We start from the raw sequence: 27,114 nt of genomic DNA, 5'->3' as shown, positions 1-27,114 counted from the left end.
TTTACGGCTGAACCGATTCTGAGTGTCTTGGCTTTCTTGCAGGCTGGCAAAACATCTCGACGTTTACCCATCCAGCTGCCAGGAGGAGTGGATTTCTCCATCAAGATACGCAGCTTCAGTGTAAGATTTATTCATACCAACTGATCCATGAACAAAACCAGAGTTCTTTTGTTCATTATCAATACCACCGTGGTTGTGTTTTGTATTTTCCTCCAGATGGCAGCAGATGCGGTAACAGAGTTCTGTAAAGAAATGGGCATCTCAAATCTCACAGAACTCAAAGAGTTCTCCATCATCGCCAACCGACATGAAGGTAAATCAAACTGATAGTGTCTCTCATTAATATAGATACAGTGGGGCTTGAATGTTTGGAAACCCCAGGTAAAAAATTGTATTAATGTGCATAAAGAAGCCAAGAAAAGATGGAAAAATCTCCAAAAGGCATCAAATGACAGATTAGACATTTGTATAATATGTCAGAAAAAGTTAGATTATATTTTTTATTATTTACACTTTCAAAATAACAGAAAACAATAAAAATGGCATCTGCAAAAGTTTGGGCACCCTGCAGAGTTTCTAGCATGTCCCCCCCTTTTGGAAAGCTGAGACCTGACAGCGTCATGGATTGTTCTCAGTCATGGTCTGGAAAGACCAGGTGATGTCAATCTTAAGGTTTTAAATGCCCAGACTCATCTGACCCCCCCCCCAACAATCAGCACCATGACTTCTTCTAAGCAGTTGTCTAGAAAACTGAAACTGAAAATAGTTGACGCTCACAAAGCAGGAGAAGGCTCTAAGAAGATAGCAAAGGGTTTTCAGACGCCAATATCCTCTGGTTGGACTGTAATTAAGAAATGGTCGTCATCAGGAACAGTGGAAGTTAAAGCAAGATCTGGAAGACCAAGAAACTGGCACTCAAGGAACACAACTTGGACTCAAGTCCGATTTTAAGATTTGAATCTGATGACTTGAGTTGAACTGACTCAAAATGACTTGATATATCCAAGTTGTCCAGCCCAAAGATTAAGATGTATGTTATAAAAAAGGTGTGTGACTGACTTTACCCCTGTTTGATCAACACATTCTCACTGTCAAATAACACACGCTTGGTCGTCTCCTTTAGCGTCATATAACACGCTTGGTCGTCTCCTTAGCGTCATATAACACCAGATGTGGAACATTATTAATTGAGGGAACCTCCTATATGCCACATTAGATCTACATTATTATTATGAAAACATGATGAAAAGTGAGACAGATGAACAGGTCAGTGTCCTGTGCTCCTCCTCTGTCAGATGGGATAATCCGTCCCCTCCATGCTGAGGAGTATCTGTTTGACTTCCTGCTGGATGACGGCTCCATCTTCCTGTCCCTGAGAAGACTGATGTGGAGACACCCTCTGTCCTTCAACAGTGACCTCTATGTGGAGTTCCACTACCAGCAGGTGACAACCACACACTGTAACTAAAGATGGAAGACACGTCTACACTTCCTCCCACTGTACAAAAAGTGAAGCCAAAATCTCCTGAATATGGGCGCTGTCATCTTTGATTTTACTAATCATATATCCATGATGCTCCACTTTGGGGATTGTTCCGTTGTCGCCGGATATTCCGCCGAAAGTCCCTCATTTAGGCCAGATGTATGTCTCTTAGCCCCACCCAAGACGATTGTGATTGGTTTAAAGAAATGCCAATAAACCAGAACGCGTTTTTCTCCCTGCCCAGAATGCTGTGTGGACTAGCCAGACCCTCCTTTGCAGCGCTGTGGATGAAGGTCTGGTAAACCAACCTATAGTGACCAAACGGTGGAGCCGTAGTAGCGAAGTCCCGCCCATGCACCCGCACGACCAATCGCAAGCCATTCCCAGCTGTCAATCATGGCGTTTCAACCTGGTTTTACAGCATCAAATAACTAATAAAAACCAATCAGATCAGAAACACTTGAACGAACATCTGCTAACACGGAGGGGGCGGGGCTTGTGACCTATATCGCAGCCAGCCACCGGGGGGGGGCAATCCAGATGTTTTGGCTTCATGTGTCAAACGCCGGGCCAGTGCAGAGTTTGATCTGGCCCGCATATCAATTTAGGGTCACAATACATTTTGGCCCATCTACCTTTTGTCACGTTTTCCAACCTTTATGTCACTTTTGCGATGTTTTTGTCACTTTCTCCAACCTTCTCCGGTATTTCTTTTCTATGATGGCTGGGGAACTTTTCTCCTGACTTTTTTAGGACTTTATGTTGACCAAACTGTACGTGAGAAAACTATATGATACGTGCACGATACGGTCAACATGGCCGATTTTAGACCCTTTTTAGTGGGGCTGAAGACCTCCTAAATTTCATCTCAGCCCAGCTAAAAATTATAATATTTTAAAAACTTTTGTGTGTGTGTGTGTGTGTGTGTGTGTGTGTGTGTGTCTAGCTCCTGGGTGACTACCTGAGTGGGCGGCTGGCGCTTGCTTCTGCTGCAGGTGGTTCTTCATCCATCCAGCAGATAGCAGAGCTGGCAGCCCTACAGCACGTGGCTCAGGGCCTGAAGGATCCCCCCACACTGTGAGTCGCACACACAACACAACACTGATCACTTTAGAAATGGAACATGTTGGGAGACTCAACAGAAATTAATCCAACACTAACGTACTACTGACCTACTGTATGAAATACACAAATTCCTTAATGACAGACTAAACTCTCAAACAATCAAATGTGTAGACAGTGGCTTCTTTGATTCCTCCCACAAATACATCTGTGCATATACTCCATCTTTGAACCAGTTGATGTAGTAGAACTGTGTTAAATGCTGAGCTGAAATCCATGAATTGTTATAGTGGCTACTGTACTTAGAAAAGATTCCCTCGAGAGCCCGAGTCACTGATTTCCAAGGTAGTTTATTGTCGTTCTACACACACTCGATGCACAGAGGCCAGTCTACCCCCCTGTCTCAGTCATGGTAACCCAGCGAATGTAAATCAACCTGAACACTAAATCCAGGGCTGCCAACTCTCACGCATTGGCCGTGAGACACACGCATTTGACTGGTTTCACACGCGCACACGCCACACCCCCGATTTCTCACGCTGAAGTGTCAACCCGGTCGGTCAAATTTCTGAAAGATGAGTTTATCTATGTTTTTACCTGTTGAGCCACTTGTGATAGACTGGTTGTGCTTTCAGCGACTGTGAGGGGGTTCAAGAGCGCTCCCTGTCTGTGGAATTTTCAAATTGTCGCAAAATGAGAACATTTTTTTCACGAGCCATCCAAGGTGCATTTCCCCGGTTCAGCCTTCAGCTCTGAGTATCACAGACTGTCCGTCGCTTCGTGTCCACTCTCTCTGTAAAGATGGAGGTGAGCAGCGCGGCTGGTAGTGTAGCAACTTCAGTTCATTGTAGTGGACTCGCTCTGCTGGGGGGGTGACGCGTTGCATCCATGCGTAGACCTCCGATAAAGAGCAGCGTACGGACACCTCTAAACTCTGTCAGAGACCAGAGACCCAAATGGGCCTCTGCGTCTGGTCTGAATGAGATCCATCATATCAGCGGAGCAATGACATGCACAGCAGACTATATTACAACTCTCCACATCTCGGACAACAGAGATGGGAGGAGTTATATTTTGAATGTGCACAAAGTTGTAAATATGAGCCGAAATCTGGTGAAACACATCTGAGCTATACTATATGTACTATAATATATATATATATATATATATATATATATATATATATATATATATATATACATATATTATGGCATGCCGTTTAGGAAATAATATATATATATGAAGTTTATCCATCTGAATATATGGAATGAAAGTCTGAATATATTGAATGGAAGTCTGAATATATGGAATGAAGTCTGAATATATGGAATGAAGTCTGAATATATGGAATGAAAGTCTGAATATATGGAATGAAAGTCTGAATATATTGAATGAAAGTCTGAATATATGGAATGAAAGTCTGAATATATGGAATGAAAGTCTGAATATATTGAATGAAAGTCTGAATATATGGAATGAAGTCTGAATATATGGAATGAAAGTCTGAATATATGGAATGAAAGCTGACGTCATTACGGCGCTGGCGCCATCTTGTGTTGTGGCTGATTAATCAGGATGTAACAAATGTGGACGCTATGAGTGAATCGGCTAGGAATCTAGTGTCAGCTATTTTGAGCAATGAAGAGATTATTAACACTCTGGCAAATGCATGTACGGGCCAAAATACTGGTAACCGTATCCAGTGCCCACACCATTAGCTTCCAGTTGAAGTGTTACTTCTGCCGACATCTCCCAAAGAGACTCATAAATTCCTTCAAGAATGATGCATAATGTTCTTTCGGCAACGTTTTGTTGAACAGGATTGCTTATAAGCACTAAGAATGTCGCAATAATGGAAATATGATCCTCAAGGTGACGCTATCTAATTTCCAAACTGTTTGTGTCGTTTGGAGTATGACCAGTTGTTGCAAAAAAACCCTGCAGTTCAACAAAGTATTGGACTATTTCAGCCGATGCCATTTTGTAAATCCAGTGAATTCAGAAAGGTATCCCTTTGGTGACATTTCTGTCAATGTATTCCAACTTTCATTCCATATATTCAGACTTCATTCCATATATTCAGACTTCATTCCATATATTCAGACTTTATTCCATATATTCAGACTTTCATTCCATATATTCAGACTTTCATTCCATATATTCAGACTTCCATTCCATATATTCAGACTTCATTCCATATATTCAGACTTCCATTCCATATATTCAGACTTCATTCCATATATTCAGACGTTCATTCCATATATTCAGACTTTCATTCCATATATTCAGATGGATAAACTTCATATATATATATATTATTTCCTAAACGGCATGCCATAATATATATATATATATACACACACGATACTGCAACGTTGGGCCACTATTGTGCATCTCTAACCTCTGCATCTCTAAATGTAACTGTAAATAATTAATTTGATGTTTTTTAAAATGAACAAATAGTCTTTATTTTCCCAAAAAGTAAATACAGTAAGTGGGGCACAGAGGATGAGGGCCAAACATTACTGAACATTGGCACAAAGGTTAAAGGAATAGAACTTATGTAACTCAGTGGTTCTTATTCTTTAGAATTTCAGTGGTCTTAGTTGATCCCTCAACATTAATTTAACTTTGGGTCCCTGGTCCCTACACCAGGGACCCCTGGACCTGTTCACCACAGACCCAAATCTTCTCAGCTGTTGCTGACATATGCTACTGTCTCTTCATGTGGTTCATTATGTTTGGCACATTGTGTGGGTCAGTTCTTATATCATAAGAAGTTAATAATGTAAATGCTGAATGCCCTAAAACCTGTTGATACTACAACAACACAAAGGTTCTTAACCCTACAGTTTTTCATATATCATGTAAGACTTGATTTCTCCATTTTTTTTGCAAAAAAACTCTCCAGAAAGTGCCATTTAATGGTTTATTTTTCAATTTTTTTTTCCTGGGGGAGCATACCCCCAGACCCCCCTAGGGAGAACCCCATCCCCCCACATATAACAAATCCCAATTTAAACCCTAAAGGATAAAGACCCAAAGAAATTGCTTTGTACGCAGCAAAATATGGATTGGCCCCCCCAAATCTCACTCCAAGGTTTTTGGAAAAGTTGGCAGCCCTGTAAATCACCCATTCTCTGCATTGTTTTGGACTCTATGGCCCAATCCCAGTGGTGCCATTGGGCTTAGGGTTGTCCCCAAAAAAATATATACATATGTAAATATGTAAGTTTTCTACAGTACATATGTAGGAAACTGTAACGAATGTGTCAAAGGGATGATATAAAAATGAAGCCATTCATGATGATTACTATACAGAAGTGGATAAGGTGGATTAAATAAGCTTCTGCTTCTTCCTATTACTTTTTGGACATGTTAAATACATTTATTTCAGATTTGGTTCTTTTAGTGTTTATTGTATTAGTTTTTCAAAAGCATTAATCCATTTAAGTTGACTAATGTGCCGACTCTGACTGTGTTCTAAATGCTGATTGTATTTCTGTACCAGGTCGGAGATGAAGGAGTACCTGCCCTCACAGGACGGCCTCAGCAGGAAATATGAAGAGATCCACTCCTTCTGTCTGGGCCACATAGCTGTCATGCACCCCCTCAGCCCTCAGGACGCCAAGATACAATTCATTGGTGGGTCTCTCCTCTCCTCTCCTCTCCTCTCCTCTCCTCTCCTCCTCTCCTCTCCTCCCCTCCCCTCCCCTCCCCTCCCCTCCCCTCCCTCCTGATGATCCTTATATTTGTCTGCATACTCTGTCTTTCAGAGTTTCTGAGCACCCTGCCTCTGTTTGGCTCCAGTACTTTCTTGGCCCAGAAGGTGAGCCAGCGGGGCTGTCCCTCCCCATGCGTGGTCAGCATCAGCCAGGAGGGGGTGCTGTTCCTTCACCCAAAAACACAGGTACTTTCAGCAGCCATAGCACTCAAACACTCTCCTACCAATCACTACTTTAATGTCTGTGTCTGTAATATGTTCTTTTTTATCAATATTGAAGATTATTTTTATGAAGTTATACTTGGTCCATGTTTAACTCTGTATGACTAGGTACACTCTGGTTTGATCAGTTCACTTTTTGGACAGCATTGGTGTTGGAAATCTTTGCCATCTGCACGATGTTACAATGTTACCTTTTTTCAAACTGATGTGTTTATTAATTAATCGGTAAAGTAATTCATTGTTAAAATCGGTCTGCATTTTTCTGCAGGAATGTACCTCTTTAAGGATGTTAGTGTCATTTATGTGTTTGTTATGTGTTTCAGTGACATTTCAGTTTGTTTACAATGTAACGCCATACTTTGTTGCACCATTTTTGGGTTGTTACGTCTCTGGTCACGCAACTGTTAGAAACATGCCTTGTTTTTAGGTCAGGTAGAGTCTATCTCCGTTGATCCCGTTCGTTTGTTTGCTGCTTTCATGGCTGTACTAACGTTACAGCTGTAGCGCGCTGGCTTTACGTTTTTACAGGTACATACAGTATCTGGCAACCCGGCCTGGCTGTCAAACTGGCCAGTTGATACCAAAACAGACCTGGAACGGAAATTTCAACAGGAGAAAATCCTGGCATTAGCTTTGTTGTCAGAAAAGATAGTATTTCATTTGTTTCCTTAATATCTGATGATGTATTTTTGGATTTATTACAGTAAAGATATTACATATTGGACCTTTCAAAGAGTTGGAATTCAGGCCCCTTGAAAAGTCTTTATTTTCCATTTTTAAATCCTGTCTATTTATCATTTTGCCAGGATTTTCAGTAAGAAAAAAGTCATACAGAAACACCATCTTATCAGGTTGTCAAAACGTCAATGTGAAGCAACATCTACTAGAACTAACAAACATTCCAGAAGCTGAAGTGTATGACACGGATTCCCTACATGCATACAGCCACTTGAAGACAGTCTCACACACATTCAGAAAATACAAGAAGTATACTAGAAATAATAAATCAATAAATCAATAAAATAAGATAGCAAAGATAAAAAGGCCAGAATATACTTAGGATGCTTGAAAAAAAATGTTCATGTATATACAAGTGTATTTACAAGCTGCAAAGATAGTGTATATATAACAAAAGAAATATGTATACTATTAAATATGAAGTAACAAGTCTTTGTTCTGCAGGAGCGAGTGTTTGTGATTCCTCTGGTGGACGTGCAGTCCATGCGAAGCCTCCGTCCCAAGAAACAAAGCAAAGTGCCGGCTGTGGACATCAACTATGGCAACCCAAGCCGACCCAAAACAGTCACGCTTCATCTCAAACAGGTAGCAACTTACAGTTGTGTCTACGTATTCATGTTGTGTAGTGCTGTCTATTCTGAGGTTCTTTCTTACAATCTGAGTCTGATTTTTGGACTTTTGGCCACAAATCTGGATTCACAGAATCACAAAGTCTCATAATGATGTAATCCAAATATTAATGCTGTTCCTAATTTCTCTGTAGCATTGTGTGTGTGTGTGTGTGTGTGTGTGTGTGTGTGTGTGTGTGTGTGTGTGTGTGTGTGTGTGTGTGTGGTCTCATTTAACTACATTAGTGGGGTCCAAAAACCGGGAATACAGTCCTGACAGTTTTGTGGGGCAAAAATGCTGGACCCCACAACTTTAAAGGACTCTTTAAGGGTCAAGACTTGGTTTTAGGACTAGTGTTAGAATTAGGTTAGGGTAAGGGTTAAGGTTAGGCATTTATTTGGGATGGTTAGGGTAAGGGGCTAGGGAATGTGTTATGTCAAGGATGGGTCCCCACAAAGATTAGTGAGACGTTTGTACCATTTTATTATCATCGCAGTTTTAAAGCTTTGCCACCAGAGGGAGCTGCAGGGGCGGCACTTCTCGTGCCCATGGTTAACGGGGAAGTATGGATTTGATTCGTGGGGGTATTTTGCCAACGGTAATGTTATTAGTGCGGTAAGTTAGCAGCAGATGTAATTTATCCCGAGCCAGGGTGAGCCTGATGAAAACTGCTGTGCCAGTTCAACTCTGAGATTTCCTCAGAGCTGTGAAGGAATAATCTTCGAGATTACGCTATGTTCTGCTTGTTGTCTAGTAATGTAGGCTACAGCGCACAGCCACTTATTATTGTATAGTGTTAGCAAATTCCTTTTCATTGAGTTTCCTCTTAGCAAAATAATAGACATTGAAAAGCGTAGGCTAACCTTATTCCACAGGTCAAACAACACAGGACTTTCACCCTGGAGACCCCGTTCTTGGGTCCCCCAGAGACCGTGGATTGTGTCCCGTGACACAAAAAAACAAGATGAACTTGTCCGTGTACACAAATCAATAGATTAAAAATAACGTGACCGTTTCAGGAACTGCCGTGAGACCGGGTTGATTCATAATCCTGGAGATGAACGCAATCATTTCTGATGTTATGTGTTGATGTGTCTCCTCCAGGCGAAGGAGCTGTGCCACGTCCTCGCTCTGATAATGGAAGAGTTGATCCGACCATCAGTCACCAGCTCCATTCAAATCACTTGTAGAGAGAGACCACACACACACACACACACACCACACACACACACCACACACACACACACACACACACACACACACACACACACACACAGACAGACAGACAGACAGACAGACAGACAGATACTCACAGACTTACACACACACACATACTCACAGACTTACACACACACACATACTCACAGACTTACACACACACACATACTCACAGACTTACACACACACACATACTCACAGACTTACACACACACACACACACACATACTCACAGACTTACACACCTACACACACACACACACGCACACACACGCACATGGACACAGACACACGCACACACACACACGCACACACGCACACACGCACACAGACACACGCACACAGACACACATACACACACACACACACACACACACACACACACACACAGACACACACAGACAGACAGACAGACAGACAGATACTCACAGACTTACACACACACACACACACATACTCAGACTTACACACACACACATACTCACAGACTTACACACACACACACACACACATACTCACAGACTTACACACACACACACATACTCACAGACTTACACACCTACACACACACACACACGCACACACACGCACACACGGACACAGACACACGCACACACACACACGCACACGCACACAGACACACATACACACACACACACACACACACACACACAGAATTGAGAGCTTTTGTCAATCACTGGCTTCAGTAACTGACTTTTGTGTTTACCCTTTTTGTTAATTTATCTTTCCATCTTCTTCCTGTGTAACTTCATAAACGGTGTGTCATCGATGAAATGGACTTGATAAAAACACAAATATGAACACACAATCCTGATTTCCTCTCAAGCACAATGATGTTATCTGAGAGGAAAGTTATTGACTGTACTACTCTGATTAAAGACTGAATGTAGGAAGGATTACAGTTCTCTACCAATTATTGCATCAATAAACCAATGCCTTCAAATGATTTCTCATGCACATTCAAATTCTGACATAATTCTTAAAATCTTAAGTTTGTTAATCATTATTGGAAGATAATGTCGTAATGATGTCATGTAAAATGTGAATACTTTATAAGCATTAAAAATATGTTGATTAATTTAGTCTCATGAGTTTTTTTTTTTTAAATATTTTCTGACAAGTGGGGATAATGTTAGATATGTAGACACACCCTTAATTTTAGACTTGATTGCCAAATATGAGTCATTGGTTACCCTCAAGTAGAAGACATTATTGATTTAACCTCGTGCAGTTGACCGCTCTGTTCTCACTAACTAACTCATGTGACAGAATTTTAAACTCAGCGATTGGATGTTTCATGTCTAAGTGCACCATGGGAGTCCTAGTTGACTTAGACATTTCCCTCCAAGATAAGAATACACATTTACAAAGTTGTCTACACATTCACAGACCCACTGTTTGTACACATTTACAGATTTGTCTACACATTCACAGATCTATGTACTGTATGTCTATGCTTTCACAGATCTATGTACTGTATGTCTATGCTTTCACAGATCTATGTACTGTATGTCTATGCTTTCACAGATCTATGTACTGTATGTCTATACTTTCACAGATCTATGTACTGTATGTCTATGCTTTCACAGATCTATGTACTGTATGTTTATGCTTTCACAGATCTATGTACTCATGTACAGATTTGTCTACACATTTACAAATCTCATGGAGATACAGTGACACAACTCCCACACACACAAATAGTTGTGCTACAATAATGGCTCCGTAGACATGTATCTGACTTCACACAGGTCCTTCTAGAGAAAGAAAAGGCTTTATAGACCTTCTTCTACATACTGCAACGTGTTCCACTACTTGAAACACACACTGATGTGTAAAATCTAAATTATGTGTAAAATCAGTGAAGGCCTTCTCGGCAGATAACTCACTTGCCACAATCTCCTTGGTGTAGAGTTCTTGAGTCCTGGACTCAAGTGTGACTCAAGTCTGTGTTCTCTCGTCTTTGACTCAAGTGATGGTAACTCGAATTGGACTAGACTAACAGATCTTTGGTGACCCGGACTTGGACTGGGCACACAGCCCCAGCCGTTATTTGCCCCATCCTGCACCATATCTCCTTTCTGTCAAGTTTTCTAGTCTACTGTGAGCTCTCTATGGAGTTGTGCCAGGCTGACACTATAATCTGTCAGCGGTCCCGGTCAAACACAGAGACAGATGTTTTCATTTGCTTTACTTTGGATCTATTCAGATACATATTTGTTCTAGAGTATAAAGCTGGTTAAAAACGGAATTCTGTCAGTCTAGCATACATTAACTTGTGCAGTATTATCAAACAAGCAGTGAGTAAAACAATGTAAAGATACTCCATCTATGGTCCACTAATGCAGATTTTCCTAGTGCTGCCTTTATGTTAAATGGGACAATACATACACGTTGAACAGGACATGCATTGCAGTTACCTCAAAGAGTATAGAAGCAATCAAAGTAAGTCTTTTATTTACTAGCATTCCGTTGTCTAAGATTTAATCATACTGAACACCATGCCGTCGTGGTTCCGGTAAATGTATGATGCAATATTCTGTAATATGTGGGTCAAAATGTAACGTTAATATGAACAAGCCGGTGAGCAACAACTCGTTAAACCGTAGCCTGTGAAAAAGAATACAGTCATAGGTTAAAACGTGGCAGCTATGGCAGATAACAACTTTTTTAATAGTTGTAATTATAGCTATTACATTATTTTATTATATAATTATTGAGTTTTTGTCTCCAAGGACGGAGGGTCATGAATTGATAGCTAGCTACAGTAAAGATATGAAGTTTCCTATTTCAAAACAGAACCATAAACAATCTTAGTGAAATTTAGCTTCGCCCACTCTAGTCTCAGCCAATCAGAGGACAGAGTACTCTAGCACCGTCCAATTACAACACACTTCTTCCATGCAGATCCCCAACATGGCCGCTGTTGCTGCTTTACAGTAAACTGCTCAGAAGTACATGTATTCGAAAGAAAAACATAATTTTCTAAAAGGATATCAATAACGACCTAAACAACGAGGTGAGTTTGCAGACTAATTAATTCTTCAACATTGACAAGCTGTGTTCTTCTAGCAAATATGGCAACAGTGTTAGTCCAGGTTGGTCGAAGCGTCTACTCTGTTAACGTTAACATAGCTGTGTTTTTGACATGTAGCTAGCTAGCTATGGAAGAGGACGTCACGTTAGCAGCACTGCCAGCCATTGCTTCTCTTATAATTTCCCTCAGTCGGTCACAAAAATACAAAGCAGTAGTTTGAAATTGTGTTATTTTTGATCTAGCTTGCTAATGCTTTAACATTATTTACAGTAGAATGCGAAATTTCCACATGTAACACTTGACTGATATATCAGCTATAACGTTATTCATTGAAAGTTGACGTGTTTAATGCGATTTCTACTCGTTATTTCAGCACTGTGACTGTTATTTTATTTTCAAGCGTCATGTTGGGAGGAAAACAAAGCACTTTAAACTCGTTGAACTCCACTGACGTGGATTAGCTTGCTAAATTTAGCTAGAAGTAGACCTATGTTACTGGGACTCTTGAATCCTGTTGGACTGTGCGTGCAGTACCTACACGTCTGACCCTTCAGTAGGACTGGTTGGGAGTTTAACTTTACTCGAACAGTCTTACTTAGTCAGTACATTCTCACCTTTCAGTCCGTCTGGCTGTTTCTCTTCTGTTTGGCTGAGCACTGTCACTTCTTTGCCAATGGAGACTGCTGACTCTCTAGTTCGGTGGGTTTTTGTGTCAGACGAAGCTGCTTAGTGGTCAGAGTGAGAGCAGTTGGCCTGCAGGCATAATAGAGCTATGATAGAGCTATGATAGAGCTATAATAGAGCTATAATAGAGCTATGATAGAGCTGTGATAGAGCTATGATAGAGCTGTGATAGAGCTATAATAGAGCAATAATAGAACTATAATAGAGCTATTATAGAGCTATAATAGAGCTATGATAGAGCTGTGATAGAGCTATGATAGAGCTATAATAGAGCAATAATAGAGCTATAATAGAGCTATGATAGAGCTATGATAGAGCTATGATAGAGCTATTATAGAGCTATAATAGAGCAATAATAGAGCAATAATAGAACTATAATAGAGCTATTATAGAGCTATAATAGAGCTATGATAGAGCTATGATAGAGCTATAATAGAGCATTAATAGAGCAATAATAGAGCTATAATAGAGCTATAATAGAGCTATTATAGAGCTATTATGCTAACATCTGTGGGCACCTCACAACATGACAGCATTGAAGCTAACTAAGCAGCTTAAATTAAGGTTGAAATAGTAAGGCCTGCCAGCCATGATGGTATTTCACCACCAATGTAAATGTCTTAATATTCAGAATCAGAATCAGAAATACTTTATTGATCCCCGAAGGGAAACTCTGTGTTGCAGTTGCACAAATAGTATAAATATCAGAGTAGAAATATAAGGAAATAAAGCAATACAATGTAGTTCAATGCACTGTAGATCCAAGGTTCCCTCCAGTGTATTGCAAGCCTGACGGCCCATCGTGTGGAGCTAGAGTTGTTTCTTTATTACATGTGAGAAAATAAATGATTTGAGATGGAAAAAAAATGTTTGAGAGAAAGAGTTGTCACACTACGGAAGAGGATTAGGGCCACTGGTGAAAAATTTATGTGAGTTCTGACATTTTTCTCAGAATTTTGAGATTAAAGTCAGAACTCACATACATTTTTCACCAGTGGCCCTAATCCTCTTCCATATCTCACTGATAGCAAAAAGCATTTTATGAGAGAAAAAAATACATTTGAGAGAAAAAGTTTTCAATAGCAAAACAAAATAATATTTGAGCCAAAAAAAAGTTTAAATAAAAGTTTTACATTTTTAAAATTATTTTAAACTAAAGTCTTTGCTCTCGATGCAATTTTTTTGCTTTTGTCTCAGAATCAGTGTTTCCAGATCTCGCAAGACACACACGCACCCAGGCCTGTTTTTCTACGGAGCCCCCCTAAGATTGTAAGGTTTTACAATCCGTGGAAGTCGGATTGTCAATTTCCATTCCATCTTTTACTCCTTTGTTTTTCTCCCAGTCTTTGTTATTTTTCTTCCCTTATTCCACCTACTTTATCCCGGGCATTTATTCCTCCAAAAACTCTCCAACAGTCCAGCCACCATCAGTCGCTACTCGTGCATTTTCCTAACCATAAAAACAACAGACTGCCCTGCTCTGCCTCTGATTGGCTAGTACTCGTTGCCATCTTGGTCAGAGCCAATTAGAAGCAGGAAGTGGGCGGGAAAGAACTCTGCTGTCTCCCGTGTTTATGGGGAAAGGGGCGGGACCGAGGGAATAGGCAAGACAAACTCCTACGTTTAAATGAAATTTAGAAAATATCTGCTTGACAACTCATTATGGAGCTGGGAAAAAGCCCAAATAAGACACTACACTTTAGTAACAAGTCCAAAAATAACACGACCCGCAATTACCAATGTTTGTAAGCAACTTTACAGAAAAACAAGCCCAAAGTCGCGTAAAATAAGCAAGGAAGTGATAATAAAACATTGATGTCTCTAAACGTTCTTAAATTATAATCATCATTGATGAACATGACAAAGAAATGTATATAGCCTAGCTTTTAAACAGTAGCTGCTTTGCTAATAAAATCATTATTGTCCCTTGTGGATGCAAGTCTCGACAGGGATGCAGAACTTGGAACGTGTTACACCCACTGATGGCGGTCCGTCTGAGGCTGCGGCTGCAGGACCAGTGTTTAGATAACAAAAGGTATTTATTTAGAAGCGGGCTGGTTGCTAGTTAGCTAACGCTAGCTTCCGCACTCAACTATGGCAGCGCATCTATCGCGGTGACAGTGGTGTAATGATTCAGATGGACTCCCAAGACAACTCGCACTCCCATGACGTTATTTTCACATCGCGAGAAAAAATCCTGAGACGAGAGCAGAAAATTGCATCGAGAAATTTCAAATTTATATTGAAACTTTTTTTTAGTCTCAAATATATATATTTTTTCTATTGGTATGAAAACCTTTTCTCTCAAACATTTTTTTTCTCCTCTCTGATCATTTATTTTCTCACATGTAATAAAGAAACAAATCTAGCTCCATACATCGGGCCTACATTGCCCCCCCACCAGTGCCTCTGCACCACCAAAGTGAACATTAAATATATAAATATATAAATGCATATGACACTGTTGTCAAAACCCACGCAATCAACAGACAGAGACGGCATCTTGGAGGTTTGTGATCAATACCGTTTTGTGATGTAACCAAGTGGTGTCCCATTTTATAGGGTATGTTATCACCCCTAGCCCTTACCCCTTGGTTTTAAGGGCCAAGGGGTAGGGGTAAGATAGAGAAATGGGATTCAGCCTAAGCCACTGGGAATATAAAAAAAGTATTTTAAGACCTTTCTTGGAAACTTTTTTTGGGGCATTTTAGGCCTTTATTTGACGGGACAGCTGAAGACATGAAAGGGGAGAGAGAGGAGGAAGGACAGCAAAGGCCTGCAGATCGGAGTAGAACCATGGCCCGCTTTGTTGAGGAGTAAACCTCTATATATGGGCGCACGCTCAACCAACTGAGCTATCTGGGCGCCCAACTTTAAGATGACTTAAAAGAATGACGTGCTCGCACTCTGCTAATTCTCCTGCTAATAGTTTGTTGTGCTGCAACGTTTTGACCCTGCTGGGTCTTCCTCAGGCAAAACAACTTAGACAGTCATATGTTCAACTCTCTTAATGTAGGGCCCTTTTGAAGTATGTCTTTTTTAAATTCTCAGTTTCACAATTTCACCAATGACTCTGTTATCACTGAAACTATTGGGCTCCACAATATTGTTGCCATCAGGCTGTGACTGTCCAGAAGAAAAAAAAAGATTCTTGCCGCCAGGCTAAACAACTTTCCTGGGAGAAACCCTGAGGTCACTGTAGGTAGCATTCCAGTTGCAGTACTTGTTCCAGACCTGTTGTGATTTGTCATTTTTCCACAGGCCTCTACATGAATGTTATGAAGAGGATCCCTGTGCAGCACCTGAGCAAAAATTAACCCTCCAAACAAAGCCCCACAGTTCCCTGCTTCTCTCTGGCGGTCCCTGCAGGTGTGGGCGTGCCTGCTGTCACACTGGCAGAGGAGGTGGGACAGGAGGTGTTGCCAGGTGGAGGACCAAGGCTGCACCCGTCTGCCTTCTCCATTTTCCTCCGTCCAAATCTGAATTACTTCATCTGCAGCTTCTACAGGCAGTGGGCCGAAAGGGATCGGGCCGAGGGCCTCCAGTGTGCGGTGTCCAGATTTAGACATTGCCGGGCGACACTGAAGGGGCTCTGGCAGGTGGTTTTGGCTGGTTGAGGAGCAGAGCATGTTGAGTGGTTACGGTTGCCATGGAACAGCAAGATAAGAAGCAGGTGAGTTTGGAACGTGCCTATGCTATCCAACTGTCCCTGAGGCAGAGAGTTGTTTACTTTTTAAAAAAAAGATATTTTTTGGGCTTTTCCACATTTTTAATGTTTGACAGGACAGCTAGGTGAGAAAGGGGAGAGAGAAGGAAGACATGCAGGAAATGGTCACAGGTCGGATTCGAATCCCTGCGTCAAGCCATGAACCTCAAAGTACATGTGCGCCTGCTCTACCGCTGAACCAACCCGGCCACCAGAGAGTTGTTTACTGAACGGATAGGGCCAATGAGAGATTGCCCTGAAGAGAGGGTTTAGCTATGTCTCCTGGCAGTGTCTCCTAGCATCAGTTTTCTGTGGTTCTGTTTCAAGGGAACAACAAGCATGAATTGACTTGCTCTTTAAAGAGCAGATGTGTTTAAAGAAATATTGCTTAAAGGCCCCTATACACGGCGATTTGGGGCTGTCTCAGACCAGCAGAGACAGTCATGAGAGTAGAGCTGCAGCAATAAGTCCATCCATTGAGGGGCGGCCTCTAGCTCACCCTGTTAAGTGTGCCCCCCATGTAGGTTGAGTCCTTTGCAGTGGCCCGCGTTCAAATCCTACCGATTATCAGAATAGTCGCCAATTACTTTTCTCATTCGTTCGTTTGATTTTTTTTTTTTTTTTACAATTTTTTTGATTACCTTTATTTGATAGTCGGGAAATAAAACTTTTTATTTTTTTATCGGACATTATTAATGCTGATACCGATATATTGGTCGGGCTCTAGTTTCCATCATTAGACTCACACAATAGTTAAGTTTCATTCACTTTGAATCGAATTATAGTCCAATTATCGGAAGTTCGGTAAAAAAACTCATGTGAACAAAGCTGGTGAAAGTGTGTTTCCATCCAACGGCTTTAAAGCCGATAGAAACCTGTGGTGATGACGTCACATGACGCTGTTTTGCGATCAAATTGGTATATTGAACTGATTTGAGACATTTTAAGGTGTTTCCATTCATTTTTGCACTGAATCTCACAACATTCAACAAACATTTGCAAACAAAGTTTTTCTAGACAAAATGGATCCCGTCTACCAACACATGATCAATATGGGACAAGTTGTAATAGTTCTAATGTGCCAGCTGATAGCGACATATCAAGCTATAATAAGAAAACAACGCTATCAACACATCGCTACGATGATGCAGATGATACTTGTCTTCTATTGTCCCTCCTGCCCCGCTGAGAGACTCTTTTTTTTGAGACATGTCTCTCTGTCCGAGCGTCTTCCATTGTCTCCCAGGGCGTCCCACGGCTCGTCCTATCCTTTGTCGGCCGTTTCCTTCGCGAGTTCCTGATAAATTAAATTCAGAAAGTCTCTCGTCTCCTCCTTCGTCCACTTCCGTCTGTCTTTGTTGACGCCCCCCCCATGTGTGCAGACAGACAGGAAATACTGGGGGAAATGAACTAAAACTTCTTCTTCTTTGTTTTGTGGCGGGTTACAACCATAAAATAACCTAAAACTTGATCGCAATTCAGTATTTATTCAGCAAATAACGTTTCCATCACCTTTTATTGCATAAGCCGTATATCAATTAAGATAAAATCTGATGAGACCGATATTCATCAAATTCCATCAAATTCTACTGTTTCCATAAGGCATTTTTCATTCAATTTCACTTAATTTGGATAAAAACGTGTGGATGGAAACAGAGCTATTGTCTTTTAACGTTACCGATAGACTTCCAAATGTCATGATGAAAAAAAGGTGTTGGATGGCTTCACGTCATAGGCTGACCAGGGCTATGCCATTTGGGGAGGGGCCGCTCACTGATCCCCCTATATTTCTGAAAATCCTAGACATGGTTTGGACCGTTAGTGCTTTCTGATTCCCCTGTGTTTGTATAAACAAGAGGCTAGGGTTGAGCAGAGGTTTGACCAGAGAGTAGGGCCGCTGCTGCTGATCAGGCCGTCAGATGGCCTTGCTAAGAACTTGCGATGTTTTACTATTACTATCATCAGAACGGCCCTCACAGCCTCGAAACACTACCGACCCACCGAGAAAAGTCCCAACTCTCCCAATTGCCACTGCACCTTTGCAGAATACGATAATTTTCAGGCACCGACCAAATTGCCTCCTTCGTATCAAAAAAGGCTTGTCATTTAATACCCAATTTCAGTACCTAACGAGAGAATCTCAACAGCGTCAATACACAAGCAGCTTGCTTCTATCAAGATCAAATAAAGCTTGTCATTGGCTGTCTAACTTTACACGTAGTAGCGACATGTAGGAAAGACTTTACTATGCATCTCTACATCAATGCTGCCATGCTAAGCTCATAGTAGTGGGAAATGGGAAAAATAGCATGAACAGCGTTGTGCAGGCCAGGTTGGCATTGTTCCTCTCATCAAAAGAGCCCCCACCCCACTATGTCTGGCCCTCCTCCCCCTTCCCTCTGTAGTCAGGGTTTTGTTGCATAGTTTCCCAGCCAGCTGCTGAACCCAGTTGAACTGAATGAGGCTCAGTCCCTGCCAGAGAGCCACCCAGACTTGGTGCTTTTGAATTAAAGTCCTGCTGGCAGTGTGCGGTGACGCTGGGCTCTGTTGTCTGCAGCCCAGTGACGAGGGGAAATTTGGGGTGAGGTTTTGCAGCATCTCCAGCTCCCTCCCGACAGTAGACATCAGCAGGCTCCAGTTAGGACTTTATTCACGTCTCAAAAAGTAATTTCTGGAATGTAATGATTCACGTCACGTAGCGCGGCTGTCGTTGGATATTGCCCTTGTAGCCCAGCAGCAGTAATACAGCAGTGAAGCAGAGCAGAGCTGTCATGGTGCTGACGATGGGAGAAGGGATCTTCCTCAGGAAGAAGAGCCTTGTAAGTTGTCTTACTTGTTCTGTCTTTCTGCACACATTCTGCCCTGAGTGAAGACAAACGTAACAAGTTGCCTCTTTGACTGTACTGTAGTTACGGTATTTTTAGTTTCAGTAGTAACATGTTGGCATAATGCTCTTGATTTGTTGGTAAGCACCCAAGGTTAATCTTGACCCTTTCCAGGATTTGGGCATGCTCTGCTTTACTAAGGCTGTTAAGGCTCCTTGTGTCTCTGCGTCTGTCTAGAGGATTTTTGTTAAGGCTTCGTGATTGGGAGGAAATGGGACGGTATTTACAGCTTGACTGTGTGGGATGTAGAGCATGAAAGCTGAACCCTGTGTGTGTGTGTGTGTGTGGTGTGTGTGTGTGTGTGTGTGTGTGTGTGTGTGGGGTGTGTGTGTGTGTGTGTGTGCGTGTGTGTGTGTGCGTGTGTGTGTGTGAGAGTTTTCATATTCGTGTTTGTCTTTCTGTTTGTGTATGTGCAGGCCTTTGCAGACCCACACATCATCACAGTGACAGGGTCAGTGGGAAAGGTTGCTTTCCCACTGACATTAGATAAAGCTCTGTTTCCCCATTCACTATTATCAACATGATGTTTTCTTTTTTACGCAGTGTACAATATTGTGAAAGTAACGCCATATGTGTTGAAAAAATACTGCTTAAAGGTTCCATGACAAGGTGCTCTTTGGATGTTTTTATAAAGCATATACCTTAGTGGTCCCCTAATACTGTATCTGAAGTCTCTTTTATATAGACCTTAGTGGTCCCCTAATACTGTATCTGAAGTCTCTTTTATATAGACCTTAGTGGTCCCCTAATACTGTATCTGAAGTCTCTTTTAAATAGACCTTAGTGGTCCCTACTACTGTATCTGAAGTCTCTTTTATATAGACCTTAGTGGCCCTAATACTGTATCTGAAGTCTCTTTATATAGACCTTAGTGGTCCCCTAATACTGTATCTGAAGTCTCTTTATATAGACCTTAGTGGTCCCTAATACTGTATCTGAAGTCTCTTTTAATAGACCTTAGTGGTCCCCTAATACTGTATCTGAAGTCTCTTTATATAGACCTTAGTGGTCCCCTATACTGTATCTGAAGTCTCTTTTATAAGACCTTAGTGGCCCTAATACTGTATCTGAAGTCTCTTTTATATAGACCTTAGTGGTCCCCTAATACTGTATCTGAAGTCTCTTTTATATAGACCTTAGTGGTCCCCTAATACTGTATCTGAAGTCTCGTTTATATGACCTTAGTGGTCCCTAATACTGTATCTGAAGTCTCTTTTATATAGACCTAGTGGTCCCCTATTACTGTATCTGAAGTCTCTTTATATAGACCTTAGTGGTCCCCTAATACTGTATCTGAAGTCTCTTTTATATAGACCTTAGTGGTCCCTATTACTGTATCTGAAGTCTCTTTATATAGACCTTAGTGGTCCCTAATACTGTTCTGAAGTCTCTTTTAATAGACCTTAGTGGTCCCTAGTACTGTATCTGAAGTCTCTTTTATATAGACCTTAGTGGTCCCCTAATACTGTATCTGAAGTCTCTTTTATATAGACCTTAGTGGTCCCCTAATACTGTATCTGAAGTCTCTTTTATATAGACCTTAGTGGTCCCCTAATACTGTATAATACTGTATCTCTTTTCCATACTGCTGGGACGGAGTGATTGCATGTGACATTATAATAGGGGTGGGAAAAATAATTATGCTTAGATACATCGCATTTCTCTCTAGAACGATTCAATGCTCAATGCAGATTGGTTAATAATTAAAAAGAATGTTGATTTTTTTATTTAAAAGTTACTGTCTCCAGACATGTACAAATCAGAAAACTGAAAGAGGATGGGACAATGGACAAAACAAAAACAAAAATTCAATTTTTTGTATGTAGTACACATGATCTAATAAGACATAAATAAAATAATTTGGCAAAGCACATATAGGCTGTTCATCTACATTATCACATTACATGTGTCCACCTCATGTTTCATGTTCTAAGAAGCCAATTCTCCACCTTTAAACATGACTCAGCCTCTGACACAGACGATCACTGTGAGAGAAGGTGACTCAGCATGTTTAAGGCTGAAGCATGGAATGACTACACAATAAAACCTCGGCAGACAAGACATTTCATTACAACTTGTGTGTGACAAATATATATCAAACTCTAAGCTTGGTCTAAGAAGTGATTAGCAAACTGATAGCAGACTCAGATTTATATGGACATTTCTAAAAATCACGCATGGAAATGTACATACAATAAAATTATTGCATCAATAATCAGTTTAGAATTGAATCGTTGGTCTCTGAATCTGAATCAAATCGTGAGGTGCCCAGAGATTCCCACCCCTAAATTATAATGAATAATTCTAGGTCATGTCATCATTACTGGTTTTCCACCATACTTTAAACAGCGGAACAGGTGTAAATTCCATTCAAAGTGGTATTAATATGTGGTCCTATTAACCCTGCAGAAGCCTTGAATACAGACACAACTCTCACCCATGTGATGCAAGGACAGCTTGTGTCAGTGGCCCAGGTCCTATAACAATGCTGTTCAGATCTATTCTAATTTAAGTACTTGGCATTGTCTTGTCAGCCAAATTGTTTATGACTCTTTTTTGTGTGGGTCAGCCGAGGCTCTGAAAGGGTTGTTTTGTGTGTGTTTGTAGGAGGAGGAGTGTGTGACTCTGGGCCTGTCGACTGGCCAGGCTCTGGTCAAGCTCCGGGACCAGCTCAGCAGTCTGCTGGAGCAGCACCAAAGGGCCGCGCGCAGACGAGTCTCTGCACAGGTACACAATTGGGCGCGCTCAAATATGAAAAAGAAAAATGTGGTGTTTTGGACCACATTAAAATCCTGATTTCTTTTAACAGGATTACTCGTTGACTTTTGGAAAGATGTTGTTAAACAAGTCAACAGTGGATACACCTTGAACTGTGAAGTTTCCCTTCATACTTTTCCTGTTGAACTTTTTGAATTCCCCTTAAAGTGCCTAAGATATGAAAAGAAATCTATTTTTCTGAGATTTGGGGTGTTACTTTGTGTCTCGGTGCTTCCACACACTTACACACTTGGAAAAAAAACTATCCGTGCTGTGTGACTTTAAATATATCTGTCACATTGAAAGGCTTACATAACAACCAGCATATTGTTTTGCTTATGCCTTGTTGATTTTTCATGTTTTTATAGGAACAGTGGGTGAATAGCTTCCTTTACCATGGCAACCGTCACTCCTGTCTCCATTGGCCAGGAGCTGCCCTCACTCTGCTGGTGGTGCTGGGACTCTTTTGTTGCCATGGCAGCCAGCCAAAGGGCAGGTAGGTGCCCCTTTTTAGCTGAACCGTCCTGTTCTGGAACATCTATGATGACTCTTTCCACCACAATGTTATTTTTGTCTCAAATCGTAGGCGTCTGTCCTTCATCCGCTAGTTCATCACAGGATCATGGATGAAATCGCAAAATTGAGAACGCTATATGGCAGATATCATAGTGCACTACATAAAGTTGGTGCTAAAAGCAACCTGGAGATTTGAAAATATGACTACGGTTAAGTTTCAACCAAACCGCCGCATTGGAACTGTACTTTAAAAATACATAAAAAGAATAACTTCCAGGGGCTTAGACCTGATGCGGGGTATGTTAGGATTGATGGGCCACCAGGCTTGCAATACACTGGGGGAAACCCTGGTGTTTATGATTTGGTGTTACTAAACATTTACTGTTTTTAAATTATCAGAACACGTTAATTTAGAAATGTGTGTCTGAGTCTGCTGGACCTGTTGAAGACGGACTGCTTATATTTCTTTTTAATATGTCACATACCGATCTCCTTTGCACCTCCACAGTTCTGGTATAGAGCTGGTGAACGCTGCAGCCCTCCTCCTCCTCTTGCTGCTGAACGTGCTGCTGGTCGGGCGTCAGGAGCGGCTGAAGAGGTCTGAGATGGTTCGGCGTCTCAAGGGCATCATCACACAGCTGAGCGGTGAGTTGGGCTCGGTATTAATTCATTTAAATTTAACGTGTCACTGTCTCACTGGGTCTGTCATACCCACGTGCATCAGGAAGTCCACCGTCATTCCTGTGCCCAAGAAAACAAGACCAGCCTGCACCTCTGTAGTGTTTAAATGCTATGAACGACTAGTCAAGGATTACATCTGCTCCTCACTACCCACAACAGTGAGTGGACCCATCAAAGGAAGCAGCATAAACTAATACTAAATTCCAGCCACCTGCAACCTCACTCAATACAAATTTCAGTCTTTAGTCCGGATTGGTTTGGCAGTGTGACAATACTAGACAGTGGGATGCTGTATCTAAAGCACCACTGATAATTAAGAGATGATGCATCTCATTACAGTATTGTACGTTTCCAAAATGACACTGATCAGTTTAAGGAGGGCTCCACAGTTTTTCATAAAACATATTTCATCCTCAATTTCTTTGCCTGTTACTCCAGACTATCTATCAGGGTGTGTGGCTGACGTGCGGTGGTCTCCATCTATGTACCCTGATCTGTACACACCCTCGTCCACATCATGGTCCCTTCACTGGACCTACCGTGACTCCCAGTTGGTTAACCTGCCTGTCAGTCTGCTGGTGGAGGGAGACATCATCGCTCTGAGACCTGGCCAAGAGGCGTTTGCATCCCTCAGAGGCATTAAGGTTAGTCTGTGTGTAGACACACATACATGTGCTAGGGTTTCCCCCCCCAAAAAAGTGGTTTAGCCCGGTGGCGAGTGTCTTGTTTTCCGAGGAGGGCCAGGCTGGGCCGGTCACAGTGTCTGCAATCACAGAATCATGGACGGAATTGAGAATTTAAAAAAGCCATACGACAAATTCCACAGGGCCATACATAAAAAGATTAGAAAATATGACTACATCTACGTTTTCAACCGAGGCACCCCACTGTAACTGTAGTTTAAAAAACAAAGTCTTAAAAATACATTAAAAAAGAATTTCAAGTTGCTTCTAATACACTGTGTACTGTATGTGCACAGATGTTTTGAGATGCAGAGGAAGTATAATTTGGTACATGAGGAAAATGTGCATAATGGTTTGTATTGGATTAACTGAATTTGATTCCACTACGGCTTAGGGAATACACACTATACCGGGAATTTAGTAGCCCGTGCCAACACCAGTGAAATTCCACGCTTCTCGATTCCCAATTTGACACCGTGGTAAAAATATTTAAGCCAATATTTAATTCTCGACAACACAAACGCACCCACACACTCACAATCCTGGGTTGTTGTCCTACAGCTGACGTCACACCTAACAGCTTCACACTGGCAGGTAGAAAACATGTTATCATCGGTCCTGCTAGCCCGTACATGCAATAATACCTAAACTGCTGAGGGAAACAGTTGATAGATGATAAGAATAGTTACACTTGAGACAAGTGTTCCAAATTTGCCTATTGACTGGAACTGTGTTTTATGGCTGGTAATTCCTTCCTGTTTGTTTTCCATTTACACAGCCTGAGGGGATATTCACTGATATTGACAAAAAGTGTATTGGATTAACATCCCTTACTTTACCTGTAATCTACTCTTCTCTCCTCAGGATGATGAGCACATTGTGTTGGAGCCAGGAGATTTATTCCCCCCTTTCTCCCCTCCTCCGTCCCCACTGGCCAATGAGAAGAGAGGACCCCAGAGCCCCCAGCAGCACCGTCTCTTCAGAGTGGTACGGACTCCAGTACTGGACATAGTCAGGTAGGGAACCTTCCCACAGTGGGCCTGGTGGTTGAGAGATTGATTGTGTGGCTTACCTGGGTGTGTTATCTATGAGAGGAAAATTCTCTTTGAAAATGCAGCCCCTAAGAATTTCCGTCTTAAAGGTCCAATGTGTGGGAATTTTGCCCATTTAGCGTTGAGATCATATCATCTGGATTTTACATACACAACATGAAATCAAGAAGAGGGTTAACTTCTCCTGCTGCAGATTTCCCACCGTGTTCACAAAGCTCCGAAGCTAATCACCGCCACTCTCTCACTTCTCCCTCTGCCACACACACACACCCCTCACACACACACATACCGGCTACAGTATAATCACTAGGCTACGGCGAAAGCGCTGCGTGGCGCCGTCGCAGAAGCATTAAACGGCCTTTAGAGAGAATCTGGTTGGTTAAACTAAGAGTGAACGCCCATAGTCAGCTGATGGAGTAGAAGCGGGACAGTGGGAGTCAGAGAGATTGGGAATGAATGAGAGCGTAAAGTCTCTTCCTGACTGAACTTTCCCTAAGCTTCACATTTAAAAAAAAAAAAATTACTATTATTAATCGATTATTAACTTGTAAGAAATTGAGCATCGAGTTGTTCTAGAGAGAATCGCGATGCATCTAAGAATCGATTATTTTTACCACCCCTAATATTATCTCTATATATTTCCTATATACAGACATCCGTTCTCAGACCAGAGAGTATATATTGATTCGTAGTTTTCTTACAGTCTCTAGTTAAAAATAAAATAAAATACATCTACATACATATAACTTTAATAAGTTTAGAGGCACTAAATAGCAACACCTAGACGTTATCAGCTCCTCGTAGAAATAAATGTTTCAGCCCTGTGTCTCCTTTTTTTCCAACAGGAACAGTTTGGAGCTGGCGTTGGCTCGACCAATCACGGTGCTAGACAATGAGAGGTTTACAGTGCAGTCGGTAATCGCCAAGCTGGTCTGTCCAGTCGTTCTGGTGAGCCATTTAACATGGAGTTTCTCAATTGTCTCTGCAATGTATCTGGAATCACTGTTTCTCTACTTAAAACGACCCCAATGTAATGTATGCCACCTTCGCCGCTTTGGTATCTTAATAATCTTTCTCCTTAGATGGCATTCCTGCTAGTGAACACTATCCGCTATTTTTGTGATGCACCCAGCCTCACCCCTGCCAGCTTCAATTTCTTTCAACTTCAGGTACAATTCAAAACTATAAGTGTGTAGCTAACCAAGGTGTGCACACAATATTTTGCCATCACTTTTGCCTTGGTTGGCATTAGTAATGTGATACTTGAATTATAATCAGCTGTGGAACACACACAATTCTTAATGTGAATGGAAATAAACCTACCAAATCACACATCTTACACAGTGGTTCAAAAGGGATTGTTACATGAAAAGGAGATGACTGGACAGAGATGTGATTGTGTGACATTGTTTTTGCAGTTGATGGGTGTTCTGCCCATCTTGCCCTTGCTCTTCCCTGTTATGTGGGTGCTGTTGAATGCCTTCGGAGAGGCTAGGGTCCTCGCTGAGTTCAGCCGCGCATCACCAGCTGGTCTGGTGAGGCACAAACAAACACACACACACACACACACACACACACACACACACAACACACTCACACACACTCTGACACACACAAATGGCGGAAAAGACAGCTCTAGTTACTAACATGGAGGATTGTTTTCTATGTTTTAACTAATTACTGCAGACACACGCTGTAGGGTTAGACTAATAGGTGACATCTAATATATTTACATGGTCAACACCAACAGTAGAGTACTCCCATCTGTGATATGAAACACTGTGATAAAGAATTGCATGTTAAACATTACCTATAAATGTTACACAGTGTTAACATTTAGAAATACTACAATCAGTCAGTGGTCAACTATTGCCAGTAGTTTTTACAGTGTTTTGGTGCTTGAGTACAAAACAAAAGAACAGAATGTTTTTGGTTTACTGACTACACGTGATGCTGTTTCATATGTTTTCCATGCTGGCTATTCAAAAATAATGATAGAGATCCCGAAACCCATACGAGTCTGACTCTAACACGCA

General features: G+C 41.4%; 2 protein-coding genes across 6 annotated transcripts in view; both read left to right on the top strand.

The window, feature by feature from the left end:
- Positions 1–8,973, top strand: part of myo15b (myosin XVB) — a 50,352-nt gene extending 41,379 nt beyond the window's left edge. Inside the window, exons 45-53 of the mRNA XM_032502796.1 lie at positions 43–120; positions 217–313; positions 1,296–1,460; positions 2,479–2,560; positions 6,057–6,190; positions 6,322–6,455; positions 7,674–7,814; positions 8,714–8,784; positions 8,943–8,973. Coding sequence (XP_032358687.1) covers positions 43–120; positions 217–313; positions 1,296–1,460; positions 2,479–2,560; positions 6,057–6,190; positions 6,322–6,455; positions 7,674–7,814; positions 8,714–8,784; positions 8,943–8,973 — 933 coding nt within the window. The remainder of the gene's footprint in view (positions 1–42; positions 121–216; positions 314–1,295; positions 1,461–2,478; positions 2,561–6,056; positions 6,191–6,321; positions 6,456–7,673; positions 7,815–8,713; positions 8,785–8,942) is intronic.
- Positions 8,974–11,498: 2,525 nt separating this feature from the next.
- tmem94 (transmembrane protein 94) overlaps positions 11,499–27,114 on the top strand; it is a 34,820-nt gene continuing 19,204 nt past the window's right edge. For 2 of the 5 annotated variants that reach the window (XM_032501905.1, XM_032501902.1), the window contains exons 1-9: positions 19,062–19,323; positions 21,997–22,116; positions 22,515–22,642; positions 23,171–23,307; positions 23,782–23,987; positions 24,891–25,042; positions 25,924–26,026; positions 26,161–26,247; positions 26,497–26,613. In XM_032501905.1, the coding sequence (XP_032357796.1) occupies positions 19,276–19,323; positions 21,997–22,116; positions 22,515–22,642; positions 23,171–23,307; positions 23,782–23,987; positions 24,891–25,042; positions 25,924–26,026; positions 26,161–26,247; positions 26,497–26,613 (1,098 nt within the window). In that variant the 5' untranslated portion in view covers positions 19,062–19,275. Of the gene's footprint in view, positions 11,523–11,946; positions 12,097–16,059; positions 16,472–19,059; positions 19,324–21,996; positions 22,117–22,514; positions 22,643–23,170; positions 23,308–23,781; positions 23,988–24,890; positions 25,043–25,923; positions 26,027–26,160; positions 26,248–26,496; positions 26,614–27,114 lie in introns of those variants that run through there. The other 3 variants (XM_032501904.1, XM_032501903.1, XR_004327171.1) reach the window with 3 other exon arrangements.

This window comes from Etheostoma spectabile, chromosome 21 (assembly GCF_008692095.1).
Source record: "Etheostoma spectabile isolate EspeVRDwgs_2016 chromosome 21, UIUC_Espe_1.0, whole genome shotgun sequence".
Classification (NCBI taxonomy): Eukaryota; Metazoa; Chordata; class Actinopteri; order Perciformes; family Percidae; genus Etheostoma; species Etheostoma spectabile.
This window is presented reverse-complemented; position numbering and strand designations above follow the sequence as displayed.